The sequence below is a fragment of the Lasioglossum baleicum genome, chromosome 19 (genome assembly GCF_051020765.1).
Source record: "Lasioglossum baleicum chromosome 19, iyLasBale1, whole genome shotgun sequence".
NCBI classification, from domain to species: domain Eukaryota; kingdom Metazoa; phylum Arthropoda; class Insecta; order Hymenoptera; family Halictidae; genus Lasioglossum; species Lasioglossum baleicum.
Window position 1 is genome coordinate 7,381,406 of NC_134947.1, and position 27,428 is coordinate 7,408,833.

At 39.7% G+C, this 27,428-nt stretch overlaps 4 protein-coding genes across 11 annotated transcripts in view; 2 read left to right on the top strand and 2 right to left on the bottom strand.

Moving 5' to 3' along the window:
- Positions 1 to 306: 306 nt before the first annotated feature.
- On the bottom strand, positions 307 to 2,666 carry LOC143218296 (zinc finger protein-like 1 homolog). Its single transcript, XM_076443417.1, has 3 exons — positions 2,267 to 2,666; positions 1,696 to 2,001; positions 307 to 1,130 (listed from the first exon to the last, which is right to left on the bottom strand). Exons 1-3 carry the CDS (start codon positions 2,366 to 2,368, stop codon positions 582 to 584), a joined length of 957 nt encoding a protein of 318 aa, XP_076299532.1. The 5' UTR covers positions 2,369 to 2,666; the 3' UTR covers positions 307 to 581.
- Positions 2,667 to 3,321: 655 nt separating this feature from the next.
- Positions 3,322 to 7,922, top strand: LOC143218505 (uncharacterized). Its single transcript, XM_076443722.1, has 6 exons — positions 3,322 to 3,607; positions 3,934 to 4,058; positions 4,369 to 4,474; positions 4,777 to 4,883; positions 5,025 to 5,163; positions 5,360 to 7,922. Exons 1-4 carry the CDS (start codon positions 3,559 to 3,561, stop codon positions 4,800 to 4,802), a joined length of 306 nt encoding a protein of 101 aa, XP_076299837.1. The 5' UTR covers positions 3,322 to 3,558; the 3' UTR covers positions 4,803 to 4,883; positions 5,025 to 5,163; positions 5,360 to 7,922.
- Positions 7,923 to 13,595: 5,673 nt separating this feature from the next.
- Cask (peripheral plasma membrane protein CASK) overlaps positions 13,596 to 27,428 on the top strand; it is a 601,001-nt gene continuing 587,168 nt past the window's right edge. For 4 of the 8 annotated variants that reach the window (XM_076443710.1, XM_076443709.1, XM_076443714.1 and 1 more), the window contains exon 1: positions 13,597 to 14,585. In XM_076443710.1, coding sequence (XP_076299825.1) covers positions 14,527 to 14,585 — 59 coding nt within the window. In that variant the 5' untranslated portion in view covers positions 13,597 to 14,526. Of the gene's footprint in view, positions 14,586 to 27,428 lie in introns of all 8 variants that reach the window. The other 4 variants (XM_076443708.1, XM_076443712.1, XM_076443713.1 and 1 more) reach the window with 2 other exon arrangements.
- LOC143218503 (salivary endonuclease-like) lies at positions 21,347 to 26,712 on the bottom strand. Its single transcript, XM_076443719.1, has 3 exons — positions 26,539 to 26,712; positions 24,728 to 25,184; positions 21,347 to 23,810 (listed from the first exon to the last, which is right to left on the bottom strand). The coding sequence occupies exons 1-3, from the start codon at positions 26,612 to 26,614 to the stop codon at positions 23,150 to 23,152; spliced, it is 1,194 nt and encodes a 397-aa protein (XP_076299834.1). The 5' UTR covers positions 26,615 to 26,712; the 3' UTR covers positions 21,347 to 23,149.

Genomic DNA, 27,428 nt, shown 5'->3' on the forward strand with positions numbered 1-27,428 from the left:
CAGCTGAAACTGGCAGCCATGTTTAGTCACGCTTTCGCACAGAATCGTATAAAAAGAACCTAACGGCTTGTACAAGGACGTATGCAGTGCTTTTGAAAAAGTTTGTAAATCTATACAGAGCGAAATATACAACACAATTATATAAGGTATGCTTTACATAAAAATTAACAGATATTAGTGCTAACAATACGGTGTACCTTAAGCTAATTACTCACGTCGAATGAAATCATACTTCTGTCGATACACAGTTCTCCGTTTGACTGATAACTAGACTGCGGATCTTTATGCATTTATGGCTGCTGAAACTTTTCAAAAAAGGTACATAATATTCGACAGAATTTAGTACAATTTTTTATTTATCTCAGATCTGCAGAGGTCTACCACCACTGAGAATAAGATTCTATTCCGTCTACAAAAAAACTGAGAATTCCATAAACATCCGCAGTCTACCGATAACTAAATCTGCTATATTACAAGCATTGTATTGCCGTCAGATGGCAATTGTTTCATTCGCTTTATACTCTCAGTTCTTTCTTTCAAATCTTTGTCGTGAAAGTTCGAATATACTAAATACCGACAAGTTAGTCGTCGACCATGATATGAGGATTCGCGAGCAGGTCGAGGGTTGGGTCTCCATCTGTGGCCATCCTTCCCAGCCAGGAGAACAAAATTAAAATTCCAACAAATGCTAATATGCCCATCATAGCTAGTACTGCGTATTTTTTATACAACGATCCCGGTGAATTTCTACGCCTCGATGTTGGACTAACTATAAGCTTCCACCACCGTAAGAACCATTCCAGTGCCGACTTCCTTTTATATTTGTTCTCGTCGTGGTCGAACGATATCTCTTTTGGATCGTCGTAAGCCTCGCATACTTTTCGTGATGTTGGAGTAGACAGTCCCAAAGACGAGTCGATATTTACAATAGAATAGGGTGGACCGATTTTCTGATTGTTTAAATGCACATTATTGATATTTGCGTGCACCGAGTTAACACTACTGGAAACACGTGACGTGGCAACTGTAGGCGACGACGAAGTTGTTAATGTATGATTTTGGTACAACGTAGATTCAACTCTTAGGGATGGACGCTCTTGCTCTGGTTTCTGCTCTCTGTCTTCACTGAGCTGTAACGATATATATTATAGAATATTTTCATAGAATAAAGCTGTATACAGTTAAGTCCTTCACTTGCGCCGATTCGTTTTACACTTTACGAAATTCGTTTTTTGATTGCCAGAATGGGCGAAGAGAAGTGTTCGCTTGTGTGCAGCGTAGGCATTCAGCTATTTTTGAGTGATCAATTTTCCATGAACAAGCAGTACAAAGCAGTATTTTAGTATTGTTTAAAGCCGTTTTTCTTAAAATGAGATTGCAAAGATGGAACCACCACTCAGTTCTTCTTTTATAATATGATTTATTCATTTTGCAACTTTTTAAAATAAGAGATTGAAGCTAAATTCAAATTTTGAACGTGGTTTCTATTATGCAAATCTTGAGAAGTATTTCAGTATTTTTTTAAAGCTGTTTTTCTCAAAATTTCGATTGCAAAACTGGAACTACTCCTACATTCTTTGAAATAAAAGATTCAAAGCAGATCGTATTGGTAACATCTTACATGGAAAGCGCTGCAACGAATTAATGGCGTTTGTCGAGGACTTACTGTAATATGCAATCGCTTTAAATATATACCAGAGGTAGACCAAGACCAGCTCTCGCCCAATTAACTCCAGCTAATTTTTCCCTCAAAACATCGGCCACAGGCGATACTAATTTTGAATCAGGAAAAATGCACTCCTTGCACGCTGGACACTTATATCCCGCAGGTGCTGTTGTCGCTGGCAGTTCTCTGGCATATTTGTCTAAACATGCCCAATGAAACATGTGGTAACATGTTAACCGGACACAGTCACCTTCGTTTAAGTTCACCGAGCATAGGCTACAGACTGGATTGTAATCATGATCGTGAAGCCATAAGATATACGACTGTACAATACACTGGAAAAGACGTAAAACAATGAATAGATACAAGCATAAGTTCCTGCAAGAAGATAAGTTATGTTAGTATTTGCTAATTGTTATACAAAGAATTTAGACAAGATAGTTCTGAAAGAATTCCTTTTATAAAATTATTGGTGAACACTGAACTGTACATAAACATTCAATTACGTCTAGCATCGATACAACATAATTGCATCATCGGAAATACTATTCGTACACGGATTTATGCACGTGTACTTGTATTAAAAACATTTCAACGTACCTTTGGATGATTCGTAACCATACAATGTTCGCAAACATTAACACGGTGTTCAAAACAAAATAAATTTGTTACTCTCCGTTTCGGACACTTGCACAGACCCATGTTTCACGAATCTGACACGTTCACAGCATTAGATCATTTAGTAGAACAAAACGAAGATCTAGTTAATAATGTACACTCCTAAAAATTGATCTTTTTACATGGCATATCGTGGTCTCATGACAATTTCAATCTTCATTGCAGTATGACACGGCTTCCATGTTTCATCGGCCACGTCGTCTGACATTTACCACGAAAAACAGAGAAGAAAACACCAATCAGATTTATCCGCTAGACATTACCGCAGACGAGATATAGGAGTAGAGCAATAATCCAATGTATTTTTCTGTCCCACGTCACTGACCAGATATTGTAAAGATTGCCAGCCTCGCGGGACATATGATTTCCTGAAAATTTTGCCGTTTTCTTACGCCCTCTAGGATATATCGTGGCCGGAATAAGAAACAGAAGGCCCCCGACTGCATCTTGTCGGTGCAGAAGACCACTGACTCATTGTCGTAGCAGCAGAGATGAGGAAATTTTTATTGAAACAGACATTTCAAATCGCGAATAAAAGATAAAAAAATCATTTGTAAAAATAAAAATTTTTACGTTTACGATGTCCCGTGAGGATGGCAGTTTTTAACAGTATGCCGTCGGTGGTTGTATCCCCTCTCTCTTTCTCTCTCTCTCTCTCTCCCGGGTATTTCATGAATAAAATTTATTATGGCATAATAAAAATGATTCTGGGAGCACCGCACGCGGTTCTTGTATTTTTGAATCGCGATGGTAGCGTTGTTCATTGAGAACACAAATCCCTTCCGAGCATCTTTAAAAAATATTTTCATGAATCTTTACGAAGCAATTTATTCATAGGGTGCATAAAATAAAGTATTACAAGCTGTTTTCTCAAAAACCAATGAAAACGTCTCTTCACCTTTTCCTTGGTTTGCAGCTATAACATAGATATTATTGTTTTGTGACCGCGTCAACGGTGCTGAACGTAGAAAAGGACAGCACATGTAAACGTAAACACGGGCCGTCGCGTCCGTCCGAAAAATTGCTGCACACCGCCGATCACCGGTAACAGTCGTCAACAGTCATCAATCATCGGTGACAATCGGTCGCAAGGACCGCAAGAACTGCAGTTCATTGCAATCAAGAAAGTCAAAGTGATCGCACGTAAATACGCATAAATAGGTGCGTTTCGTTTTCTTCGAGCCACCCTTCTGACCTTGTCAACCGCGTCATTCATGATCAAGACGCAGAAAATATACGATGCAAAGCAGGGACCGTTACATGGTGAGTTCTGTTTCAATGTTTCATCATTCGTTAGAAACCAAGATTATTTACTGTAACTTTTTCAAAATTAATTCTGTTTTCAAGTGAGTTATTTATTTCTTATTGCCGTAAATTCATGCTCGAATCGTGTTGCTTTCTCGCGATAATTTACTCTTGTGTCGTGACGAGCATTTTTTGTGTCGTACTATAGAAATCGAGTTTGTTTCATTTCCGTTACAATTAATTTTGATCTCATAATCAAATTGAATTGTTTATTTATTATTAATTCTGATTTAGTTTCTGACTGTTGTCAATTGTATTGAATGAATTTGCATTTTCTGTTACAGATTTCGAAGGAAAAGAATCCATCGATCGACAAACCATATTGCTAACCAAGATCGATACGTTTCGATTATCGAAATCAAGACGAAGCTTCCTGTCGTACTTTCAACAACCAGGAGAGGACACGAGCGTGAGTACCAATTATCTTTCCAATTAAGCTGTGTTATTGAACATCTTTTTCCAAAGCATTAGTGAACAATAAATAAATATTCAACTTGAATGATTTAATTCGTATTAATTCGGATTTACTCCTCTATCGTGACGATCAGTTGTGTTTGAAGTTTGAATTCATGTCGGTTGATAGAAAGCAAGGTTATTTATTTTCGTTCAAATAAATTTCGATTTTCTATTCAAATTGAATTATTTATTTATTGTTGATTCGGATTTAGTCTCTGACTGTTGGACAAATGAAACAAATGAATTTGATTTTTCTGTTACAGATTCGATTCGAAGATGGTATTGCTAGCCGAGGTCGACAGAATTCGATTATCGAAATCAAGACGCAGCTTCGTGTCGTACTTTCAACAAGCAGGAGAGGACGCGAGCGTGAGTACCAATTATCTCTTTAAAATTAAACTGTGTTATTGAACATGTTTTTCCAAAGCATTAGTGAACAATAAATAAATATTCAAAACTTAAATTATTTATTACTTATTAATTCAGATTTACTCCCGTGTCGTGACGATCAATTATATTTGAATTCGTGTCATGCAATAGAAATCAAGGTTATTTATTTTCAGTTCAAATTTTCGATTTTCTATTGAAATTTTGTTTATTTATTGTTGATTCGGATTTAGTCTCTGACTGTTCGACAATTGAAACAAATGAATTTGATTTTTCTGTTACAGATTCGATGCAAAGACGGTATTGCTAGCCGAGATCGATACTTTTCGATTATTATCGAAATCAAGACAGCATCGTGTCGTACTTTCAACAAGCAGGAGAGGACGTGAATGTGAGTACCAATTATCTTTAAAATTAAACTGTGTTAATGAATATCTTTTTGTCCAAACCGCTCATGACCATATATTTTGTATTAACTCGGATTCGTCAGTCGTTCGATTCAAATTAAATGAATTTATTCTTTCTGTTACAGAGCACTAAGGGTGTACAATATTTCGAGGCTGCTTACGTGGATGCTTAATGCTGTCTACTGTCTACCTTGATGACCCAAGAGGACATCGGTAGCTGAGATCGAGGGCAACGTGTCATGCTCTCTTCAAGGGGGAGAGAATGTAAGTACCAATATATCTTCACAATTAATCATTATTATTGAACATTTCCTTTCAAAGTATTAATGAAAAATTGTACAGTCTACATTTTTTATTTCGAAAATCATTTAAATAGCATTTAAATTAAGATCTTTTTATATGCAAATGAATTGTATGAATTGTTTTTAATATCTTTTTTTGTTTTATTTTTTGATTTCAGGACTCTAACGCAGCTTCTCATCCTCCCAACAAGTAGTGAGTAAATAAACAACTGTCTTTTTTATATTCTTTTTCTTTCGTAGACAATATTGAAGAGTACAGTGACCGTGAGAACGCCAGGCGTTCCCGCGGGTAGTAATCTGTTTCCTAGCTAGGTAGGGTCTTTTTGTACGTCGCGTTATTTTTTATGAATTTCACAATTTCGATAATTGAATTTCCAATTTGTGTGAGAAGATAAAAATCTTTCATAATTTGTTGCATAATTACTACAGTCGTTTTTTATCATCAAGATAATCGTTTGTATGTTAAAATACAAATTTAAAATTTTGAATTGTTCGGAAGCACCAGATACCATGTACAAAAAGACGATTCGCGACGGATAGATTCTTTAGACAAAACAAATTAACGTACATATATTACTTTCACGAGTACTTTACATTTAGTGCAGTACTTTTTCCATTATTTCGAAACTTTGCTTCGTCGAAAGGATCGTCCGAGGGTTTCTAAAATATTTCATAAATAAATAAATGGACTGTTGAATATCTTTATTAAAATCTTTTTCAATCCCTTTTTGCTCGAAAATTAAATTTTCCTTAGCCTTTTCAATAACTAAATATTTAATTTGTAAATTGAGATAATATTTTGAGTTGAAAATAGAGTCATTTTGCGAGAATGCAAGAATGTTAGCCCGTACAAAATCTAACGGATTCTTTCAGTTAGGATTTTCAGGATATTTTGAGGTTCCCTGTTCGTTGCTCGAATCCTCTCGCGTGCCCAGGCGCTACTCGGGAGGGTGAGAGCAACGGACACATGGAATATTGTTTTTTATTAATATATATGTGGCGACTGACAATGGTTAGTGTATTGTGCACGACGTATTTTCCACTTGTGTGTGTGTATGTTGTTAGGCAGTGGAATTGCGTCGGTTGTCTAGATTCAGTTGCGCACATTCCTGTCGATCCGCGACATGCTACACGGATCGTCGTGGAATGTTCGCGCGCGTAACTTTCTCAATTCACTAATAACAATATTTAGAATTACGCATAATTTAATTCAGTGAACAATGCAGTTACATTTTTCAATTCATCTTGCAATGATCACTGCCATTGTCAGTCGATTTCAGGAGAACTGGTACGTACCTTACAGTGTGCTTGTTATTCGAACGTTAGGGTGTCGGAGGCGTCCCGGGACGTTCTCTCTAGGTGTTAGGCTGTTGCACCCTGGCGTCTGTGTGGAGATCGTGTTGCGAATGTGTTGGAGAGCTTGTGTCTTTTGCCATTTTTTAAATATAGAGCTAGGTAGGTAGGTAGCTTACCTTCTTGGTGTGACTGTTCGTTCTAAGTAGGTAGGGGCCGGGGCTGGCTACCGCTTTCTCTTTCGGGTAGGCCGCGATTCGCACGGTAGTCAGTCCACCGGAAGAGCTGGAAGTTTCGTCTCGAAGCTAAATCGAACGAGGCATGACGTTCGAATTGATACTACGTGCTCGATTCTTCCTGCTCGTGTAGCTTTCGTTGCGCACCTGCTCGATTGCACCAGCGCACAGTGGTCCCAAAGCCCGAAAACGTGGACAAAACCTAAAAAATGAACTTTCAGCTAGGTAAGTTTTAATTGTGGGGTTGGCTACTCTAAGAGTATGTCTACTTGGAGGTAAACGGCAAAAAGGTCGCATTTTTATACCTGACCAACAGTCGCAGTCCGAACTTCGGTTTCATTAGACAGTGTCTTCGTACTCTTCCAAGTCTCAGTGCGAGTTCTAACTGTACAGTGCGTAAATTGTATTGGAACGTATCGATTTTAAGTGTGCATTATGGATGCTGTTTGTGGAGGTAAGTTGCATAGTTTTTAGTGCAAAATATTTATTATTAACTGATAACTATGTATGGAGAAGTGTTCGCGGATCGGATGTGGGAATTCTGAGATTGTCGTGGGTGAACGTTGACGTAACTGAGTTAGTAACAAAAACACTTTAATCAGACACGATAACAAATGGTACAAGTAATTGAGTGTGTCGCAATGATTGGGATGGCCCACTATAGAGGAAAACGCGAGGTGGTGCTATTAACGCGAGGCGACGTGGTGTGTGGTATAGACAAAGTGTAAGAACGCGTGTGATGACGACTGCTAACGGTTGTGTGGTGAACGCGGTGTCCGTTAACAGAGTGAGGAATCGGTTCGATCAGCCGGTGCCTGCCGAAAATCGCGCGTTCCGCGGCCGCAGGGTGGGGGTGCCGCGACGACGTGACGTCACCTGATCGTGGCCACGCGAGGTCGGTAAAGCCGATCGGATGCGCACTGGTTTGCCGGAACAAGAAGAAAGGGTAAAAGTGAAGGCATAAATTTTAAAGATTGGGGTAAAAGTTGAGTCTCGTCCACCCTCGTTCGCTAAAACTTGTTCGAGCTTCTAGTTTATACTATTATGTTGCAATTTTAAAAAAAAATTAGCTGCCCGCCTCTGCCCCGTTTTTCGTATCGCTGTTTTTTTTGTAATGTCGAGTAGGTATTTTGTGAGCTTTCGTTGCATTTCTTCTCAAACTGTGAGGGATATCCACCAAGTTTTTCTGTAAAATTTAAACAGTTTTTGAAGGATTATGCTTAGAACGTATGGAGGACACAGATTGCCAGTTTTTTTTATAAACAATCGTACAATATATCTGAAATTTTTTTATATTTTTCGAAGACAAACGCTGTTTTTATACGTAAAGTAACGTGAATGCTTCTTTCGGAATTTCCAGAAGCAATTGCATTGCTACAGACACCGGAAGTAAATAACAGAATAGAAGAGACGGAACCAGATGCCGATTCTGAGTAGATGTTCAAAATGTTATCCTGTTATATTATATCGTAATTTATATTATATTGTAATTTATATTCTATTATATTATTATATTATATACTATGTATTAAAAACTAAGTTATCTTTTTTTAAAATTAATTTGATTTATAATGACTATGTTTAAAATCTTGATAAACAATTTTTGAGAAGAACGAATAATTTTGTGCCGCCAAATTGGATCCGCCATTTTGTTTTTTGTAATTTTAAGTTCAGATTCGTAATCAGCAACTCCAAAAACGGGTTCATACCAATTTTCAAGCAGATCCAATAATTTTTTAATGTATATGTCCGCCATATTGGATGCGCCATTTTGTTTTTTTTTAATTTTAAGTTCAGATTCGTAATCAGCAACCCCAAAAACGGGTTAATACCAATTTTCAAGCAGATCCAATAATATTTTAATACGATTTGAGGTTTTGTCCACGTTTTCAGGCTTTGGGACCACTGTGCAGCGGAACGATCGGCTTCCCTCGAAACTTGTATTTCGTTTTGGAAGTCGTCGGTCGTTTTCACTGCGAGCAGGTTTAGGGTTTCAGATTTTTGGTGGACCGCCGAAGAAAAAGAAGAGGCTATATGCCGAATTGGCCCCGACTAACTGTCGCTCAAGAGGGCAACTACAATGGCTTCGCATCTTCGGATGCGAAGTCATTTCATTACTACCTTGTCACTGTACTCGTCTGTAGAAATAGTAATAGTAGAAGTAGTTAGTTGTACATATGGGCAGGCCTCGCCGCCCCAACGATCAGCGGAGATGGGCACGTTCGCGATTTGCAGTAGCGTTGCGAAAAAACCACGCGTGTTGCATTAATTGTTTCTGAACAGAGATCAAAGTTAGCGTTGCGGAGATACTCGCGATTTCCATTCACTTCAATTAAGTATATTCAATTAACTTCAATTTCTATTGCATTCAATATGTAGCGTTGCGAATGAAATAGTCGCGATTCTCTTTTCCATTCTTACTTTTACTTGCAGCAATTTTGAGATATTCCAATTCTATAAGAGTGAAGTTTGTATAGCTGTTTTGCACAAAATTTTCAGTAATCATTTGGATCTCTGTTCGTTGAATTAGCGTTGCGCAGCAGAAGAATCGCGTTTGTGTTCGAATCTTTCGACATTTCAGGCGCCCATGCTCCAGCTGCAACGAGCCACTGCAAAAGTGGTCCACGCAGTCGATGCGGCTGTCGGGTGCGGTGTAGGTATTCGCGATTTCGATTAGAGTTGCGAGAGAATCATAATTTGTTGTCGCGATTGTCTTAGTGTCGCGAAAAATACAACCGCGTTGTCTATAGGCGGAATTAAAGTGGAAGCGATAGTTGAACAATCGCGACTACACGTATATTGAAAAACGCACCTAAACGATTCGATTTAATTATAAGAGTCGCGACCTCGTATTAGAGTAGAGGATCAACATTGCGGAACCAGTAGCGCACGGAGCATACGATCATTAAATTCCAGAGATACTTAATATTACTATAGAGTTTTTGATACTGTCAAAATTGTGGAGCATACGCCCACCGGACCACTACGTAGAGAAGAAACGTATTGGTACGTTCTGAGGCCAGGTTGCCGTAAGCAGTTGGCGCAAAATCACGGTGCACGTTACTACGTTCAACTCCTCGCGGTGTGCCATAACACACGACTCGTTTTCCGTTCCAGCAATGGAACAAGTGTTTCCGCTATCGTTCGACAATGCCGTACGCAAAAAGAAGACGCATTAAGTTACGTCACCTGTGGCGGTATGCACGACAATGCCATGGTGAGCATCGTATTAGCATCTAATGCGGTGCAAGCCATGGTGTTGGGCGTGACTTGCGATGGCGGAAAACACTGCAGCTTACTTGAACGTAGCGACGTGTGCCTTTAGCCATTTGATGGTGTGTGAGCGCTAAATGCAGGGAACGTACCACTGCGTTTCACCAGCATGTACATTTTTTGGACTAACCTCCCACAACGTAGTGGTTCGATCGCGTTAGTAGACATACACGATGTGTATGTAAAGCGTATCGAACGCCTCGTCGCACAGTGTCGCAAACCATGGACAAAAATCGAAAAAGTCACATCTTGATATCGATTCAAAACTATGTTCATACTATGTTAAAATGTCCAAATAATCATTTTTTGAAAACAAAAATTTTAAAAATGCAGTAGAAAATTAGTTGCAGGGAATCTTATAAGCGAATATTAGGAAGATCAAATAGTACATCAATTCTCAGCGTAACTTGTTTACGTTGTGATATGAACAAAACACGTTTCTAGGAAATAATTTTTTTAGGAAATAATGGCTAGGGGTTGGCTAATTGTAATTCAACTTTAAAAATTTTGTAATACTTATATGCAACATAATAATTGACCTGAAATGAAACAATAAAATTTTATAGGTTTCCCTAATCTTTACCAGAGGATAAAAAAAAAACGTATCCGAACGTATCGGTGATTTTGGTTGTGTCTATTCCTAAGATAGTATATTTTGATATTATATAAGTCTAATTTGCGACTTTCGGCGAACATCAGAGTTATTTAACAAAATATGTAGCAAGTACCGGTCAGCAGCCGAGTACGCGAATATCCTCTTGTAGATATATGAGATTTGACTACGGTTGTTGAATAAATAAAAGAATGTTTATATTACATAAATTACAGATATGATTAAATAAATAAAAATTAATGTTCTAATATCATTGATAATTATTTACAAAAAGGTAACACCCTCTGATCACGCTGATTTTTTAATATGTTGTCCAGGTCAGCACCCCGAATAATGTTGTAATGGTGTTACTCGCTGGTCATTGTTTATAAAAAAGTTATTAACAAAAAAAATTAATCTACTTTTTATATATTTTAAAAACACGTTTCACATTTTCTCCTAGTCAGATAACGTGTGTAAATTTTCCCGCAGTAAAATGAATGTATTATACGCATTCTGGTATCAAGTATGTCGTTCACTTGTAGAAAGCGAAGGTTCAGATTCTGATAATTATGAATAATTTATAATTTATAATTGTAAATAAATATAAATATAATTTATAATTTATATGAATAATTTATAATAAAATGAATAATTTAAGGGAAACAATTGTTTTTTTAATATCTATATTTTCTATTATACTTATATGTATTTATTTTTATCTATTATTTTTATGTATTTATCATTATCTATTATTTTTATGTATTTATTATTATCTATTATACTTATATTTCTATTATACTTACATATTAATTATGCTACTTAAAAATTGTAAATATCACGTACTGATAACGCGCAAAAAAATTAAATTTTGTTTATTAAAATCGTTTTTTATTGTTTAAATAAATTACTATATTTATAATAATATCATGTTCAGATTTCTTTCAATATAAAGAAGAAAACCCATTTTGTTTCATGTCTCTATCATGAACAGAACGAAAGTTATTGATTTTTGTCCAAAAAACAGGCATTTCGCGACACTGTGCGTCGGCCCGTAAGGTAAAAGACGAGGTATCTTTACGTGAAGTACAGTAGCTTTATCGATGGAATGTAGTGTTCATCGCGCCATGCAAAACTGGTTTTGCAATGTCTTTCAGTAATAATATTCGAGGCCGCGAAGTATAGTCGCCTTCTCAGGTGTTTCTGTGGGAATTCGCAGAATCGAATCGGTTCAATGTGAAGTTTTCCAGTATGCAAAAGGTAGAAAATTCCGCCTTTTAGAGTTGCGATAAATAAAATGCCGCACTGCACCTTGACATGACTGCCACTGGGGACTTGCAGCCGGTGTGGCTGCCCCTGAACACTCGCAGCCATTGCTTCCCTCTTTAGACTTGCGTACAAAGAAATTGAAGTGCACGGGAGTTCTCCTTATCGAATTTAAAAAATTAGCATCGCGTCAAATTATGCACTGGTCGTGTTTGCTTTGGGATATATTAGTTATTTCTTATTTGTAGAATAGCGTTGCGAAAAAATGTATTCGGCTTGTCCATCCCCCATAAATTAACCCTTTGGAGTCTGTATTTGCATGGTGTGCATTCTAAGACTGGCAGTGACGCACCCAGGATGCAATTTTGGGGGGGCCGAGTTGAACCCAGCCCTAGATTTGGCGTGATGACCTTTTTTTGTAGCGAACATATCTGTCAAGGGCTATTCCGCGATTTGAATTTTGAAAGGTAAACATTTTTTTTCTTTGGGGGACCTGGCCCCCTAGCCCCCCCCCCCTGGGTGCGTCACTGAAGACTGGTATATTCGTGTATAATGGAAAACGGGATCTATTTGTCCCATTAGGCGCACGTAAGATTGGACACACATGTTCCGATAGACTCCAAAGGGTTGAAATGGCTGCTATGGTGGTTCCATTTAGAGTTGCGTAAAAAGAAACGAAAGTGCACGGGAGATTTCTCTTTTCGATGAAATAAATTAGCGTCGCGACAGATATAATGCACTGGTCGCGTTGTTTTGAGATGTTCATCCGTACATTTTATGGAGTAGGGTTGCGCTAAAATGGACTATCGAGTGGACAATCATTTTGCATGTCTCTTTTTTTAATTTTTTATTATGTGTTCACCCAATATTGAGTCTGTTTCAGATATTTCGTTCCTTGTCGGTGAATTGGGCTGGCAGTCTCCAGTAGTATCTCAACGGTGGTACATATCAGGTCAGTATCTCGTCGCTAGAACCCGTTACCGACCGGTCTTTTCGCGCCGCGGAATAGCACAGGGTCTAACAGTCTCAAATAGTAACTGGCCGGTGGTTCTGGGTTATAAATTTGCATATGATTGTTTAATTTTTAATAAACGCAATCCCGGTAAGGTAGAAAATGACACTGAAATGATAAGAAACATTTTTGCGAAAAATCCCTTTGGGAAACACGTTTGTTTATGCAAGACAAGGTTATGCGGAAAATTTTGGCTGAATCCGATTCGATCGATTTTCGGAAGCTCAATCACAGATGAGATATAGGACATAGACTTAAAAATCTGTGTATAGAGGAATAGACCTGACACCACCGACGGGATAGTATTTTGGTGTCCGTCGGTATTGGTGCGCTAACGCCCCAGACTGACTCCCATTGAGTCCCATTACCATTTGTCACAATATTTACAGCCGGTTTGATAGCAAATTATGGATATAATTTAAAATTATTGCTATCACTGGCATTTTAAGGTGTCGGTACTACAGATTCCCGAGGACACCAAGTCCCACAAGGTGTCATGTCTATTCCAATATCTCGTCCATGGTTGAATCATTTCGTGAATTATCGTCGGAGCGGAAGTGTGGGAGGTTCGTCGGCAGCGCTAGTTGCGCTCGAGGAATAATACGCACGATGTAATAGAGCGGTGAGCGTAGAGAGCGAGGGATATACATGGTTGGATATAGTGCATCAAAGCGGCAAAGATTGCACGCGAAGCGGCGCCACGCCCGCTCCCCCGAAGTACGACAGTTCGTCGGAGGGGTGCGGAGGTGGAGCTGTTGGTCGGCGCAGTCGCTCGCCGCGTTTTATGCAACCAGTCTTGCTTCGGAGCGAGTGAATCTGCTGGTCGAGCGTTTGACAGACGGGGAAAGCGTGTGCAGAGGGCATCGGTGTCCGTCTGGCCGCATCTAGCTGGTCGGTCCTTGTCAATCGTACACGGCCGAGCGTTCCGACGAGGCAACCGATTCGGGCCGATCCGATCCGGTTCCGTTCGTGGCCCCACGGGACACGAGAGAGAGATATTGTGCAAACGGCCGTACTACGTATTAAACCCGTAATATTCCCGTCGGTGTTGCGTGCGCTGACTTTGCCGGCGAGACCGAGGCGGGACGAGGCCTCGCAAAGGCGGTGTCAGTCGGTGTGTTACTTCGTCACCACTGAGACGGCCCCGATACAGTCTACAGAGAATCTTTACGTTGTTTGCCGTGTTCTCGCTCGACGCGGGTTGGTTATACGGTCGCGAACTCGTGTCCACCGATCGAGTGCTAGTGCGACGACGACGACGACGGGTCCGGGCGTGCTACACGGGTGTATCATCTCTCCGCGACTGTGTACATATAAGAGGATGTGTGTATGTGCGTAACGTGTGCGTAGAGGAAAACAAATTCGACGGTGTCGCGGGACCGAGAGGGACAGCCGTCGCCGGAGGTACGAGAGTGGGAGAAGGAGAGGCGGCCGTGAATCTACGATACGCGGCTACGTTCACGCCGCCCGCCGTATTCCACACGGCACCACACGAAACCCACGACGTCGCCCCAGAACGCACGAGAGGAGAGGAACACGCGTACTTTGCACGCCTACCTTACGAATTATTACGAATTCGCGTAGCTTCGACGCGCCTTTTGGCGCGTTCAGAACCCTCGTTCGGTCGACTTACTCGACCTCCTCGTCGCCACTATGGCGGACGACGAGGTTCTCTTCGACGAGGTTTACGAGCTCTGCGAGATTATCGGCAAGTGAGTAACACAGCCCACGAGAAAGAGAGAGAGAGTGAGAGAGAGAGAATGAGACGGCGCGGTGGCACGTTGCATCGGTTTTTTGCGTGACAGCAGATACGCGCGCGAGAGCGAGAGAGTGTGAGCAAGGGAGAGAGCGAGAGAGAAGCTCGCCCGACGAAACCATGAAATAGGATGTAAGGAAGTCTGCACACGACGGCAAGAGAAATGCTTTTGACAGATGCGCCCTGCGTGCGCGTACACATGTCGCCGTTGCTCGTGTGGGTGCGCATTTCAGCTCGTGTCACTGGGGTTTGTGTACGCACGCGCGCGTATGCGTGCACCGCGTGTACGAACGATGACGTATAGATGTTGACTCGAAAGGGGCGAATGGATGAGTAACAATGCGAAAGTAGGGGAAAAGTGTGAGTCTCTGTTACAACCAAGTCGAGCTGCCTGATGCTCATACGAATTTTTTCCGTATTTCCACTCTTAACCAACTCCGGCCACTACTTTGACCGATCTTCTTTTATGCAAGCGTTCTATGTATGCTTCTGGGAAGGACGTTTTTTCTGTTCTCTTTACGAGGAATTGTTTGCCAGTCCAGTTTGTTCGTCCTATTTAGACGATTGTTTACGTACCGCTCGGTGGTTGACATTGACGTTCTATTAAACAGTACGGTTGTACGTTTACCATACAGTTTCGAACCTTTTGGAAAAACGTAGGCAGGGATTGCGTGGGGTATATGCACATGCAGTTTTATGTCTCTCGATAAAAATGGCCGTGGGAAACTATAAAATGATATGTCTACTATCAGAGAGCTGGGTAAAATAGTATTTGAAATAGTAAATAGTGAATACAATCCTATTTATTTTAATTCATTATATTTGTTTCATTTATAAAGTATGCGTACCGCTTTGAAAATGAAATATTCGATTTGATATAATAAGTTCTTAAAATAGTATCTCAAAATAGTATTCTATATATATATTTCAAGAATATTAAAAATATTTGGATTTCATCTCGACATATTTTTATTAAATATTTTTACATATTTAGTATTTTTATTTTTAATATTTTTTGGAGAATAAGTTGTGTCTCAGAGAATGACCCAATGCTTAAAGATGAATAAAATAGTAAAGTAAGATTAATAAAATATTTTATTTTCTGTTTCAAATTGTTCAATAGAAATATTTTATTTTACGTTTTAAATTCTCGAAATATACATAGAACTATTTTATTTCGTGGTTTAGATTGTCGAAATAGAATATGTTACTTTTTAAATTATATGTATATATTCTATTTGAAATACTTATTCTCTTTTAATCCACACAAATAAAATCAGAAGTACATAAATAGTATTCGAAATATTTATTTTTCGTCAAAGAATAAATAAAAGCTTTGAAATCGGTATGGTATGAATTAAAAGAATTGTAAATAACAAGCACCGTAAACAACAAGTTAAATAAACATACTGTGTAGGAATAAATAAGCACTGTGCGAACGGATGTAGAATAAATTGAAAAAGTTTCGCAATATATAATAATTAATTCTTCAATTGTAATATAAATGACTGGTTACGATTATTACGAAGAAACTCATGTTTGTTTTTTTCTGTTGTGTTTACTGGCTGTACAGTGGCAGAGGAACAGCTTCGAAAACATAAGTCACATTTTCACGCATAGCATTTCGTTTGAGTTCTTATCTAATCGCAGTGGTGCATTAGTCAAAGGCATGTTCTTAGGTACATATTTCTTTAGATAATCATACATCTATAAATTCATTGAAATATTTCATAAACATCGCGATTAATATTAGTTAAAGTTTTATTTTTCCTGAAATGAGTTCAGTTTATTTAAGACATTATGTTATTAATAATTTGCCAACAAATTTTGATAAAAGTTAGACAATAAATTACTTCCAAGCACCGTGTGCCGCATTCAAACGGTAATCGGAAATTTTAGGATTTTTTAAACAGCGTAAAATTGATATAATAAGCGACGTTATGAATAAAATGAAACTGGATGCAACGGAATGCACTGGAATTATAATACCGAACAATTTTTCGCAGATGTTTATTTACCGCTTATTTACCGCACTTTTCTGTTATTTAATACTGATATAATTACTAAAGCTGATATAATAAGCGACGTTTAAAATAAAATGAAACTGGATGCAACGAAATGTACTGGGATCTACATATACTACTGAACAATTTTTTCGTAGATGTTTATTTACCGCTGGGTGGGGGGAATATGAGTATCTAGTGAAAAACAGAAAAACAATTCAATCGCACTTTTCGATCTTAATAAGAGACGCTAAAAATAAAAACAGGACCTACTGGAATTTATAATACCGAACACTTTTTTCGCAGATGTTTATTTACCGCTGGGATGGGGGGGGGGTATACTATGAATACCTATTGAAAAACAAAAAATTGAAGCGCATTTTTCTGTTGGTTAAAGCCGAGGATCGTGTTTAATAAAGTTGCGCTTTCGTGCACGTTTTGTATGTATTGGAAAACTGTTGAACTGTTCGATGGAATACTCGACATCACGTAACTGTGTCACACCGGAATGTAATAAAAATACCAGTACATAAGCAAGTTTCTAATAAAACACGAGTGCAGATTCGCGCCACTTGCAAATCCTTTATTATAATCGGAACGCGTAAAACTCTCGCAATTACTTGGTCCGTTGCACGTGCGTTACATTTGTTTTTGGTAAGGCGTGAAACTTTGTTCCGGGGACTTGGAGCGTGAGAAACACGCTGTTAGAAAATTTCTTGACGACCGGGCTACTTCAAGATTTACCTTAACCTCTAAACCTTGCAAGTACCGCAACTAGAACTTTCCAACTTGTCTTAGTCGAAGAATACATATTGTTTCTTGTAAAACAAAACGGGGAAATTTCAAGGAATCAATCATTTTTATCCTCTGTAATCTTGTTGTATAAAATCTGAATAGGAACTGAAGAGTTATACAGGTGTCCGATAAATGTATTTCCTTGAAAAGTGTGATCCCTAAGGTCATTTGAAAAAGGTTTTTCCTTTACAAAAATTATCTCCACGGCTTCGTTAACGAGTTGTTAACGAAAAACACGAACCAATCAGAGCACAGACCCCGCTGAGTGCGGCGTTGGCATTGGCCTAGCTAGAATCTGTTCGTAGTAGCCGTTCTCTGATTGGTTCGCGTTTTTCGTTAATAATTCCTGAAAGAAACCGCAGAGGACATTTTCGCGACGGAAAAAGTTACTTCAAATGACCTTGGGAGTTGGATCTTGCAAGAAAGCATCATATTTCTGGAACACCGTGTACAATGCGATCGGAGTTTATCCTTCAGTTACTCGCACTCCACTTTCTACATAACTGGGGAACTTTATAGGAATCCAATTTTATTCAATAAAATAACTACCGTAATGTAAAATAAATATTCGGTACTTTAGTCGACACCTTTGTTTATGCTTTTATCTTTCAAGCTTTGAGTAACTGAAACGAGGTAGCGAGACGATAAAATATTAATTTTAAATCCTCTTCGAGTCTGTATGAAGTAAATGCGACCTGCAAAGGAACTCGAGAGTATACAACGCGATCGAAGTTGAGGAGATTGCAAAATCGTAACGAAGGGACGATTTAGTTGCAAAAAGTTAGCGACAAAGTCGAACGAAAGGTGCAGGTAGAAACAAGTGACTTAGCGAGGGGGCGAGCCGGAGGGAGAGAACAAGTTTCAAAATTGATTCGGATTTCACGAACGGCGTAGCGCGGGGAAAATGGCGCGTTAAGAGGTTAAGTGGATTCGAATGAAATACTTCAAGTCCGCGGATCGCGGCGTTTTTTTTCTCTCATTCCGTTGGAACGTGCTCGAGGAAATTTGAAAAACAAACCGACTGGCAGGGTAGAACGTGATTCACGAGCAGCCGCCGCCGCCGTCGACCGTAGGAAATTGAGGCGGATTCCTTTGAAAAATCGAAGGAAAATTGTCGTAGGGCTTGAATACGTTTTACCGTGCCTTCGGGTAGTGAATGTTGGAGTGCTCCATGAAATACTAAATGCCATTCGCAGAGCTAAAGTTTAGTACCGGTACATTCTAGATGAGATGGAACGGCCGCGCGGGCTGCGTTTCTTTTAGGGTGCTTGTCTTACTTTTCATCCTTCTCATGAATCATTCGCGAGTGCTCGTGTAGCTGCACTACGGCTGTGCGTATGAACAGGTTTCCTCGGAAGCCGGAGTACGTTCTTGATGACATTTAGCCTTGAACTTAATTGTGAAGAATGGTCTGCAGGCGTGTCGAGGATAATGGATCCTTCTCCTCGCTTATCGGGGTGTCCGGACTCATCAAATTGTAAAGGCGCAAACGCTGGAAGGATCCTGCTGCTTCGCGAAACACGTGAAACTCGCGATATTTACTATTTTGATGACTTTCGGGACCCACTATGTAATAGGGGTGGGCGGGTACCCGAGCCTCGGGTCGGGTTTTGATGATTTGGATCGGGACCCGAGGCTCGGGTACCCGAAATTTTCGACCTGAACCCGAATTTCTTCCCGGTACTTGCCCACCCCTACTATTTGAACAATGGGATATTTATTTCATTCGCAAATATCGAAGTTTCGACTCGGATCTACTTCGATCCAGAGTATCAAAACGATCAAACTACTCAATTTCTGAAGGCTATAAGTAGACTGCGGAACTTTATGCAAAATAAAAATCATCGGCATCAATTAGAGGACATAGGAGCCACGTACGAATTTATTCCTCTCTTGAATGGATTTATTAAGTAATCGGGGTCCGGTTAATCGAGGTCCTACTGTATAATAAATAGCTGCATTAGGAACAATAGAAAGATTATTAGATTTACTAGAAACGTTTTAATGATAAATAAAGCCGCATTATTTTATGATACCCGCGCCTTCTTTGATTGGGGTCAGCACTTATGGCGATTATAATGGGATAAGAAGCAAGAGAAGGAGGGTGTAGAATGAAAGGGATACGTCCCGGCTGGGGCTTGTCACATAGTGGACTTGCCAATAAAGTTATCTTCTTACCTAAAGCGTTAAAGCTGTTTTCTGTCAGGCCATTAAGGCGATAGAGTTGTTTCTCGTTGGACGAGTCAATTGTCTTAAACAGATCGTAACAATTTACTATTTAATAATAATTTATAGTTCTGTTAATTCAGCTTTTCATTGAAGATGAATATACAGTAGAAGCAGGTCGCGGCAAGCATTTCTACGTTTTAGGAAGTGTATAGGGGTGTGTACCTAGGGGTCGAACGGTTCAATCGTCTTCATTCGTCTTCATTCCTATTTCTTGAGTACACGAGCGATCGTTTCGAAATTCTACCAGCAAACATTAATATTTAGTGAACAATTCACTTTCTCAGAACTTTGTTCATTGTGTTCAGGTGCCATACAGGTGACCATGATAGTGAATTTTCCGATGTAAGTCGAACAAGTATCGTTTTGATCGGGTTTCGAGGTTGTGTCGGTAGTAAGGCTTGATCCTGCCGCTAGATTGTATGCAAACAAGTCCTAGCAGTCACTTAAGACCACTCAGAAGTTAATTCTGCCGTGCCACCAGCACGCTCCACGTCCCAAATGATGATGCACGCAACTATATATCGAGTTAAGGAGTTTTTCGCGATGTCACGTGCAATGTGCACGAGTCAGCTTTTATTCGAGCAAGCCGTTTCTTAACAAACATCGATTGCTTTCCGAGCAATTCCAACTATCGTTGTGTAGGACGCGCTGTAAGTCTTTCTAATCTGTTATCGACGTCGAACACACAACCGCCGGTCAAACAACCTTCAATACTTTATTTTACTGAAACGATAAAGATCTCTCCATGTGGTTAATGATGGAATAAATTATTAATTCAAGTCCAGAGAGGGAGAGAGAGAGAGGGTTACCATCTGCGAGTCCCACCAGGCCCCTTACCCTTCCGCCCTCACCTAGCTGTGCTTGGGAGCCCGTCTTTGCTTCCCCCACTCTTCCCACTAACGCTGACGCGACACCCGTTATTTTCCCTACAGGCGGAAGAGAGGGGGAAGCGAAGGCGGGCTCCGCAGCACAGCTGGGCGAGGGGCGGAAGGGTAAGAGGCCTGGCGAAGACCCTTAATAATAAGACAAACGAACAACTTGTATTTATTGTTCTATGTACATGATTCAATTGAACGTGTGCACTTCTGGAATCGGGGTTCCGATGTTGTCAGTCTGTCGACGCTCAACCACAAAGGGTTAAATTTCATGAATTGTCGAATGTTCGAACATCCGGCGCGGCGGCGAGATCCATTTTGAATATCGAAATCGTCGTACAGTCACACCCGTTCGTGGCGAATTAGTTAAACGAACAGCTGCTACATTGGGACCAGTAGAGAGACTAACGTGTGCACAAGAATACGTTCTAAAAAAATTGATAGATCCTGAAGGCAGTGGCGCGTTACTCTATGGGCAACTTCGGCAAATGCCCGGGTCCCCAAACAAAATGGTGCCCCGAACACAAACCAAGATCCAAATTCTACGTTTTTCTCATAAAGTTATTTAGTTGGGATTAGGGCCCCCGAAATTCTACTGTGCCCAAGGCCCCAACTAGTTCTAACGCGCTACTGGCTGAAGGTCATCGATTATGCGATTAGAGGTTATGTAAAAATTCTTCGTGCGTGGAACGCCATTTTGATATCAACTTTCTGTGCGGTTTGCGACACTCGAGTTGAATCATCGAGTGGTCTAATTTATCCAGGGCAATTATCACTGGCAAGAGCTCCGCTGGTCTGCGGTACACAGAAGCACACTCGATGAAATATATATCTTTATTTCATAATATTTCAGTACACAATGTTCCTCTCCATTCACGCTATTGATTCTAAATGATCAAAACCACGTTCACCGAGAAACATTCTTTCTTATCGCTTACATGAATTTGTTAAAAAGTTAGGAAAGCTACAAAACTTCAATGTTTTCGATTCAGATTTGACTCGGAAGCGGCATTGTCGTGGTGGAGCAGCCATCAGTTTTCATACAATCAACAAACAGGAAAAGAAGGAGTTTATTGGTTAGGTTATACTGCACCTAGTGCTACCAACCGCACGTCACAAAGATACTGCGTTGTCGCGTAATTAAAAAAGTGGGTTACCCTGGGTTGGTCGACAACTCATTTCACCGACACTGTTTTCATTGACGATTGGACCGACACACAGTTCGTCGGAATGCCTGTTTTTGGACAAAATTCCATATCTTAAAAACTATGTCATATAAAAAAATGTTTCAAATAAAAGTTATAGGGTATAAGGAGGAGTATATGGTGATTGTATTTGTTTGGTATTATTGTAACCTTGAGAAGCTCTATGAAGGTCACTTTTAAAATTTCATACGGCAATGTACATTTTTGATTATGTATTCTAATAGGTGAGGTTAAGATATTTTCAAAACACTACAAAAACGTTATTTTTGCATAAACCGTTGTCAAGATATAAGCATCCAAAGTTGGCGTGCCGTCCATAGTGGTATTGATTATACATACGTATTACTACAAGTGAAACAAAAGTCAAAATCGACTGTTTAGTAACGTGTTTATTTTCGTACGATTTTATAATAAATAATAATGATAATAATAACCATTTCTCGAAAATCTGTGCGTACGTGGTTTCTGGGTGTCTTCCTAAATAAATATTTTTAAAAATTAGGGGGGCAAGCTTGGGCAGAAAGTTTTTATAGAATTCGGTAAAAATAGTCCTACGAATATTTTCTAGCAAAAATCACAAGACATGTTTTAGCTTTTTACGAGAAGCTTAGTTAAAGTTATAAGAATTTTCGATTTCGCGTTTTAACAAACGGATCACTTTGAATAAATAAAATACGATAAATAATAATTGTAAAAACCGCTAGGGAGCGCCAAAATAACTGGTACACACCTTGAATTAAATGATCCATCGCAAATTATTCAATTTTTCTCTTTACAATATGTTGTATAATGTTTTCCCTTTATGCGCGTACTTGAGGTTATAACACAAGAAAAATTGACGTGTCGGATTATGACGGAAGGAACATGTTCTGTTTCAATCGATGTTCAGTTTTTTCTTCTGGCGAATGTTCATGAATAAATGGTATTTTTCAAATAGATTCATGTAAACAGATATACATTTTAAAAATATTGATTTTTTGATTTTTGCCCTCTTGGCCGACGCACTGTGCGACAGTAACTTTCGTCGACACTATGTTTTCATCTACACGGTCAAATCGTCGAGAAATGTCTTCATCGACACGGTTTGGCCGACGCTAACACGGTCAAATCGTCAATGAAAACAGTGTCGGTGAAATGAGTTGTCGACCAACCCAGGGTAACCCTAAAAAAGTTCGGTTATTTCTTGAAGAAACCTTGCAAGGTATTGCGTCGTGGGAAATAAGCTGTAACAGTTCAAGCTAGGAGATTGATTATATTTCGGTAGAAGAGAGAGAGAGTATCCGTTGCCCATTAGCAATACGTATCGGGTCTCGGTATCGCAGAATTGTGTCAAGAGTTAGATTTGGCAAGTTGTATCCTTGTTTCAAGAGTCCGGTTGGTACAACCTAGCTCTGCGGGGAGTGATATACATAGTTATGTTAATATATCCACCACATCCAGCCGGGGAATTGTCGGGATCCTCGACCTGAGATCATCAACGGTGCATGCATACGAGAGGCCAGCGGTAATGTTCTGCGGCATCCATTCTAGCCACGTTATTCTCCTGTCGATCTTGTTGCACAGATACACGTCCGGCAGGGCGTGGGGGATGAAGGGATCGTTCAGCCCCACGAACGCCGTACCTCTCTTAGTCGACCGATGGTAGATCACCTTCCAAAAGAATCTGGGCACCAGCAGCGGCTTCGAGTAAGGGTAGCGTATCGTTATCACCTGTTGTTTCTGGCGAATGTCCGACATTGTCATCTGTCCGTGAACGCCCGTGTAAACCTCGAGGTCCAGAAAGTTGTTGCTCTTGGTGAACTTCCTGATGGACAACTCCAATGCATTCCAGTTTCCGCTATTGAAGCCGCCCCATTGCGGAGCCGAGTTCAGATAATGGAAGGTAGCGTTCTGCTGGCTACCGTAAACGAAGTCGCCTTTCGCTGCCAGGTGTCCACGCGTGAGTAGCTCGTCTCCCATCGCCATCATGGGGTCAATGTTCAAAATCCCTTTAATCGCTGAACGCTGCGTTCCTCGGTAGTAGAGTCGATCCACGTTCATTCCGTTGAAATACTCCCCCGGCTGAAAACTTGGTCTAGAACCAGAACAAAGTTGCGATTACAAGTTGGTAGCGTCGATCTTTATCTTCCACTTCCGGCTGTGGAATGTTAAAAGTGCTGGCTAAGATGTTCCCAATTTTAGACTGATCAGTAGACCGCAGATTTTTATGCAAATTCAAAATTGTCTTCATCCATTGCAAGATGCAGGGGCTACGTAGGCATTTGTTTCAGTTTTTAACAATTGTAACGAGTTGAAAATAGTACAAAAGTACCGTTTTATATTCTCATGTTTGTCGTAAACGCATAAAATGCGCAGTCTACTAATCGGTTTTGCTTTATTCGTTGTGGAGAAGGGATATACAGTCTGTAATAGTTCTTTCGAAAGCAATGGGACGGCAGTCATTGTTTCTCTTGTATTGTGCCACAGGTTCTGTCAACGCGAGGTTGACAACGACCTTCTGATTTTAGAACGTCTTGTCGGTGGAATTTTGAACTTTTACGGATTTTAGATTAAAATTGGAAGATCGCACTTCATAACGGGAAGGAACGTTCGTACGATCAGAATTGCATGGCATTTGTGGCTGAAGCTTCGGGCAGGTAGTGGGAGACGGACTGATTGATGGTGGGGACCGTGTGGCTCGCGACGTAGAAGAATTTGGACATGCCTGACTTAAACTGTCGTGGCTGTATTATCGGGAAGATTCAATCCCAAAATAAACTGTCAATATACTGATAAATGATTCACCGTGCTCTACCGAAGAAGCGATAAGTGCGACGGTAAATCAATCTTCGAGATCGTCCGCAACATATCAGTGAAGAAATCAGATTCCAAATCAAGTGACTAGTCGACTGCAATCCGTTTTACTGTGTGCCAATCACCACTGACCCTGATTACTGACCACTAATTAGCTAGTACAATCTATGGATAGCAAATCCATATGACCTCACTCACCTGAGATTGTTATATTGTTTATCTCTCCCAATCAATTTAAATTTTGTGTAGTAAGTCACGTAAGTGTTGGCGTCGCGACAAACTTGGATGGTTAGCAAGAATTTCGTATCCAATTGGAAGCCGATGGCAATCGATTTGTGGTTTCCCAAACATGGCTGCAGGTCCTTGGTGCTGCTCACAACATTCATTTTGCACGTTATGCTCGAGAATGACCGAATCTCGTTGTTAACAATGAAGTTCTTGCCACTTTCGCAGGTAGCTTTCGCTTCCTTGAGGTTAGTGTTGGTGATTTTATTTTGATTGCCTGGACACGCTATCAGAACAGACTCCCCCCTTTGGAGCATCAACTTAGGTGTTCCAGTATTTGGATAAAAGAAATCATTGCCATTCTCGGTCAGAATCAGCGGCTGCGGCTCCTTTAGGTCTCCGTTGTAAGCAATGGATACATTGCAATACGCTGCAAAATTGGAATGTTTATCAGTTTTCTAACTAGTTTACCTCTCGGAAGCTTCTAAACACTAGCTTTACGTTTCCTATCTAAATAACGGATTCTAATATTGTTAATTCACGATTATTGGGATTGTAAAGACGAAACCATGAAGAATTATTCGACTGTACAGGATGTTCACGCTATATTACTAGCCATCGTTTTTCTTATAAATAGTAAGCGTTAGAAAAATTATGAAAGTGGAAAAAATAATATTGTTTCTCGAAACCAATGTACTGGCCAACGTAATTTGTTTTTCTTTGTGCTATTTTCTTAGAAATGAAGATGACCTTCAATTTTTTTAATGGAATTATATTCTTTCATATTATATCTCGAATTGTGTGTCAAGGCAAATTCATTCGTATGCGACACAAGAACCTTAAAGGTCATTCAAGGTCAGAACTGGAAGAAACATTTTGAATATTTCGTAAAGATATCGTTTACAAGGAAAAATGTTAAAAAGGAATTTTTATGTGTTTCTTATCACTAACAATTGACACAGAAGATTTTTATTCTTTACAGAGATCCATAGAAAATTCTACCATTCATTGTTTTAACCAGAACAGATGTTTTCGTTTGAAGTATGAGGACATTAAGAACTGAAGTGCACAACAGAAATGGATAAACAATAAATTGGAACCTTTTGTGCAATTATTGTTGAGGAGTGTGTAGGGATTAAAAGATAATTCGCAAGGACATGTTTAGATTATAGTGCGTGGAGTTATTCATTGATTCATGATGGAAATTGCTACGGTCCTTGAATCTCTTCTTTACGAAAATAAATTCCTAGTTCCAAATCGCGGATTTTTAACCTTTCAACCGGGTGTCTTTTCGACAATATACCGTTACGAACATAAACAAAATTGATGTAGCAAGCAGTTCGTATAAATACAAAATACTTTATAGCAAACTGGACACTGTGTGTGATAAAGCGAAAAATTGATCGTTCAATCAAAAGAGGAACGGCAAGTTTTAAAAGTGACTAAATATGTTCACTTAGCTAGTTTATCAGAAGGTAAAGTATTTCAATTATTGGGGGGAAACCTATAAATAATGTCGTTTCTATATATTTGTAATAATATTTATTTTCCTCAGCATTTGGTATGAATAAATTAATTACAGATTAATTGCGGAATAAGCACATTAAATATAAACAAATTAGTATGTAGTCCACCAGTAAGGTGGCAATGTTTAATCAATCTATAAAGACGACATTACTTATGGGTATCCACCCCTAATGTGTGTTTCTAGTTAGCTTCGTTGTTTCCACGCGTCGGATGCTTCGTTATGCATTGTAAAAAGTAAACAAAGAAAATGTATTTACCCGAGACCGTCGCTGCCAGGCACAAACACGGGAACAACGAAAGAAACATCGAAAATGGTTCCGTTGTATTCACCATCTATGCGAGCACTTGCTTCTCCCGTATGCTCTCCCATCTTTTTATATAGCCGTCACTTTTCTGCTAATTCAAAAGTGACCAGTGTGTCGTGATCGTGACGCTTGGGGTTGTACCAAAAGATACGCACACAATAACAGAGACAATGGTGGCGATGCGGGGTCGAAGGTCTCGAAGTAAACAGAAGTGCGATTAAGATTGGTGGTGTGATTTCTTCAACTTTCTGTGTGGTCTGCGATACTCGAGTTGAATGATCGAGGAGTCTAATTGATCCAGAGCAAATTCTCACTGTCATGACCTCTGCTGGTCTGCAGTTCATGCAACAAGAAAACACCGTTTGAGAGTTATTTACTGCTACCATGATAGACCTATCGGCTACGTCCTACGAGCACCCTTTGGCATTGAGCCAATTGTTAACTAAAATGATACGAAGTCGGATATTACTCGACGCTGGTGGAGTCGAGTGTCATCGATCCTAATTAAAGCGTTCCGTGCAAAACGATACGGTATCATTATCTCGGGAACAACAGAATACTCTAGCTAGATCCTTGCAACGAGGTTCGTTACGCGTCGGAACGATTCATCGAGACGTAGGAAATTTCTAAATACATGTACGATCATTTCAACATACTTAGCAAGATTTCGGGTCACGTTAATTGAACGTCCCGTTAACGGAGAACGAATAACTGCTGAGCAACAGTGAAACGAAAACGGCGATCGAGTTTCATTCGTCCCGGGAGGAAATACGAATCTTTTGTTTCCCCGCGAGAATGTGAAACGAAAGCAGAACAGGAAGGCAGTGTACGTTTTATTATAA

Bases quoted from the DNA above. Each gene is read 5' to 3' on its own strand.
- LOC143218296 (XM_076443417.1), bottom strand. From the start codon at position 2,368: ATGGGTCTGTGCAAGTGTCCGAAACGGAGAGTAACAAATTTATTTTGT. The intron at 2,002-2,266 runs GTACGTTGAAAT...CGTCTTTTCCAG, and splicing joins TGGTTACGAATCATCCAAAG to TGTATTGTACAGTCGTATAT. The intron at 1,131-1,695 runs GTATATATTTAA...ATATCGTTACAG, and splicing joins CTGGTCTTGGTCTACCTCTG to CTCAGTGAAGACAGAGAGCA.
- LOC143218505 (XM_076443722.1), top strand. From the start codon at position 3,559: ATGATCAAGACGCAGAAAATATACGATGCAAAGCAGGGACCGTTACAT. The intron at 3,608-3,933 runs GTGAGTTCTGTT...TTTCTGTTACAG, and splicing joins AAAGCAGGGACCGTTACATG to ATTTCGAAGGAAAAGAATCC. The intron at 4,475-4,776 runs GTGAGTACCAAT...TTTCTGTTACAG, and splicing joins AAGCAGGAGAGGACGCGAGC to ATTCGATGCAAAGACGGTAT.
- LOC143218503 (XM_076443719.1), bottom strand. From the start codon at position 26,614: ATGGTGAATACAACGGAACCATTTTCGATGTTTCTTTCGTTGTTCCCG. The intron at 25,185-26,538 runs GTAAATACATTT...CCAATTTTGCAG, and splicing joins CCTGGCAGCGACGGTCTCGG to CGTATTGCAATGTATCCATT. The intron at 23,811-24,727 runs GTGAGTGAGGTC...TTCTGGTTCTAG, and splicing joins AAACAATATAACAATCTCAG to ACCAAGTTTTCAGCCGGGGG.